We start from the raw sequence: 4,032 nt of genomic DNA, 5'->3' as shown, positions 1-4,032 counted from the left end.
AGGGGGGAGATCGGGCCACTCTAATAGCCTTGGAATTTGTCTCTTATTTTCCATCAATTGAATTTTCATAAACTGTTCCATTCTTCCGGGTTCTTAGTTGATTTATTGCAGAATTCCCAGTGGAGGAGCTACACCAGGAGTCAGAGGATCAAGGGACTTACCAGTGCCACCAATGACCAACCTTCTTGTTTTTCATCCATCATTATAACATAATCTATCCGTGCATTTATGAATGCTCCTATTTTCATTTTGGGATGTCCACAGGTAATGCTCTCTCCAGGTCAAAGAAGACGCAAGTCATGGGTAATCTTTTTTCTTTCATGGCCCTCCTCAAACCTCATGTTATAATTACAACCTGTTTTTTCTAATTACATTTTGGTGCACAAGCTAGCTGGCGACATTCTATTGGAGTTACAAAGAGGTTAACATATCACATATTATGGAAGCATGTGTCATACTGGTGCATAATAAGGACTATATCTCCTCATTATTTCGCAAAACGATCCTTCAACACTAAATAACATAAAGATACCTTATGGCTTAACTTGAACATAAACTTAGGTTTCTTACATAATCCACTCAGCTTGCCTCATTTATGTCCTTCTCTTGCTCATCAATTGAGTCAAATAAGCAAAAGCTGAAGCATGGATGTTGAAGTTCCACCATTACACCACTACATTTTTTAGACCTTCACCACAGTAATGCCTTATGAAATTTTTTTTGATATCTAGCATTGACCAATATAAAATAATATTATGAGCTCAAATGAAAATATATTTAACTTTATCGGTACTAGCTTATGTACGATTTGACAAATGTTTATTAAATCAGAAAAATTAACATCCTTCATATTATGGTCTCACAAAACTATTTGAAATGCTGAGGTACGAGGAACTCATTTACCAAGTATGCAATACAATAGTTTTATTTAACATTTATATGAGTGCAGCAACTTACTTGTCCATAGCTGCCGAATAAGCCAGCCAGTTGTTCTTCAGTTATCTTAAATAAAGAGGTGAGTTAACTGTATCAATATGGATCATAAAATATTGATAGAGTCACATAAAGTCCAGTGATCTTTACTTACATTGTGATCAATGTCGGAAACATAGACTGTTCGTCTAATATTATCTTCTCTTTGAGCTCTAAAAGTTCTACCGCCCATTCTCCTCCTGCCTTGGTTGTTGTTATTTCTTCTCTGAGAAAACACAAACTCAAATCTTATGGGAGCAAAAAGAAAATGCAAATGTAAGAGAATGTCCACCCAATGGATCTAGATTATATTTTGTTTTAAAGGAATAAAATTAGGTAGTTCCAAATCGCAATAAATATATAATTCAATTTGCATCAATTCAGATCTGATCCAACCCTTAAAAGTCAAAAAAAGGTGGAAAATGAAGGTAAATGGTAATAAATAAGAAAGCGTCCCTCTAAAATTGATAATAGCAATGCATACAGAATATGAAATCAAATCATCAGGTAATTAAAATGTGCAGAACTTCTATAATTTACTAATCAGATTGATGTGCACGTTGATATATGCATATACAGTGTGCATCCACATGGACTTAACCTGGAAATAGATTATCATCAATCAAGGTGACAAACTGGATTTGAATTATTCCAGTCAAACAAACTATCACCAGTTAACTGATAAACTGAAGTCGATCAATTTTATGAACGATAAACTGCAGTAAGATCAAGCCAATGAATTGATATGGAAAGATCCATCACTAACAAATGAAGCATCGGCAATCCATTTTAACAAAATGGAAGTCAAAAAATCCATTTTTGGATTGAAATGTTAATTTCCAGTTTCAGTCAAATCGATCTTAAATGATACTAACAACGAAACAATTTACAAATTATATCATAAACTTCATGTAAAAAAAAATGGAAACTGATTAGTGAAAAGCTTTTAGCATTCATACCCTCGAGATTGTATTAACTCCAGCAATTATGGCCAAGAAACTGAAACTTTCAAATGATAAAAGCACAACTTAGTTTCCAGATTCAATCTTACCCATCTCACTTAGAGAAACGAAAATTTTAGATATTTCATGTCCAAAATCCTCTCCAATATTTAGATTAAAAAAAAAAATTTCCTACAAAGCGAATTCAGAAATAACATTTCAAGGTTAGATGAAACAGCTATGCTTTGTTCTGTGTCTGATGTGATCAAATTTCATTTATGTTGACCAAATATTGCAATCCTTCGGAACAACAACCTATGTAACTACTGTAAACGCAAGTGAATTGTCCAGACTCCAAATGTTTGAAGAAATAAGTTACTACATCAAATCTTGGACTAAATCACGTCAAATGAACAGAATCCCAAAAATTGTATCAAGCCAATTTTCATAATTCCAAAATCAATAAATTATTTTCTTATATGGTAAGCATCAAATATGTAAATAGATGTAATGTGAACAAACTTAAAGAATAAACTTCTAATTGAATAAGCCAGACGAGATAGAACATAAAGTCAATAAATAATGAAGCACCATTATGAATCAATATAACAATGAACATAACAAAATCAATCAAAGGGAGAACTAAATTTATACCCTTCGGTTATTCGCAAAACCATCATTGCCCGAAAGCTTCTTAGCCGACACAAAATTGTTGTCCCCCATTTGGCTCCGATTATAGGAGGAAGGGAAAAACTCCTTGGCCAGAGGATTCAATTTGAGTTTCTTCAACATATCAACAATTTCCTTCATTTGCATTTCCGATTTCGAATCAGAGTCCTTAACAATAAAATCTACATCCTTCTCCCCTGAATCCTTAACGTTAAAATTATCATTCTTTTCATTTATTTTTTCACTTGCAGTTTCAGTGTTTTTTGGTGATGAAGGCACCATGTCCACTGCTACTACTACTGTCTCACCAGACACCTCTGCACCAGCCGCCATGGAAAATTACAAAAACCCACAAACAAAAATTTACAAATTTTACTCAAAAAAGAAAAGAAAAAATGACTCAAAGCTTGATCAATAAAAAGACTCAAGAATTCTGCCTCATATAGTAAAGTTATGTGCCTCTTCTTTAAAAACACAGTCTTTACACCTCTATATAAACATATAGATCAATCAGTGATGGGTTTTCTTTTCTATCAAATTCCAGATTTTGGCTATCTCTGAAGATAATCTAAACAGATTCTCAAAATATGTGCGTGTATTAAAGTTGCAACCATAATCTCATTTGGTGAATAAGGGCAGAAATGGAAGCAACACTGATAATGATGATGATTATAGAGAGAGAAAGAGATGAAAAAAATTAATAAAATAAATCGGGTTTTCGTAACAATTCTTGGTTAGTTAGAAGTGGAAATGGTGAGAGAAAGAGATGAAAAGTATGGAGGAAAAAAAAAAAAGAAAAAAGAAAAAAAAAAGAAAAAAAGGGGTCCTCGTAACGATTCTTGATTAAGGAAGAGGCCTAGCATTTGGCACTTTCCTCTTTCTTTTCTTTTCATTTTTTTCTTATTTTTTTAGTGGCAGAATATATTCACTTGTTACGTATAATAAATATGTGTAAATATATACAAACACTCCAATGTGTATGAATATGTAGAGAGTAAGACGCCCTCCGGGGCATAGTTCGGTGGTGTAAAGGATAGGAGTGAAATCATCTTACGCCTTATTGACAGTCGCAGTGTGGGGATTCGATTCCTGAGACATGGAATTGGATTTCTTGTAGGCGCAGTGTACAGGCAACTCTTATTTCCTGGCCTGTTGGGGCATATCCAGCGATTTACCTATCTCACAAAACTCTAGGGACGAGACGGTGAGAGCCCTTAAGATTGGGGTTCAACCATTATGTAAAGAGTAAGACGATTTTAAGAGTGCGTATTGAAGCAAGGGACAAGTTTTTTCGTACTTGATTTGTTAGTATAATGAATGTATATGGTACACTGTAGTGTGCATGTACATGAAAAGAGTAAGACAGTTTTGAGAGTGTATATCGAAGTGAGGGACACGATCCGATTAACATGTTTGATGAGGTAAATGAATTGTCATCATCTGCATTTAA

The 4,032-nt window shown here is 33.9% G+C and overlaps 1 protein-coding gene across 1 annotated transcript in view; it reads right to left on the bottom strand.

Annotated features, from left to right (window-relative positions):
* Positions 1–3,368, bottom strand: part of LOC111395000 (polyadenylate-binding protein-interacting protein 8-like) — an 8,114-nt gene extending 4,746 nt beyond the window's left edge. The window contains exons 1-3 of the mRNA XM_023021027.1: positions 2,568–3,368; positions 1,088–1,198; positions 958–1,002 (exon numbers count right to left, since the gene is read on the bottom strand). Of these exons, the coding sequence (XP_022876795.1) occupies positions 958–1,002; positions 1,088–1,198; positions 2,568–2,915 (504 nt within the window). The 5' untranslated portion in view covers positions 2,916–3,368. The remainder of the gene's footprint in view (positions 1–957; positions 1,003–1,087; positions 1,199–2,567) is intronic.
* Between the last annotated feature and the right edge of the window lie 664 nt (positions 3,369–4,032).

This window comes from Olea europaea, chromosome 6 (assembly GCF_002742605.1).
Source record: "Olea europaea var. sylvestris chromosome 6, O_europaea_v1, whole genome shotgun sequence".
In the NCBI taxonomy this organism is placed as follows: Eukaryota; Viridiplantae; Streptophyta; class Magnoliopsida; order Lamiales; family Oleaceae; genus Olea; species Olea europaea.
This window is presented reverse-complemented; position numbering and strand designations above follow the sequence as displayed.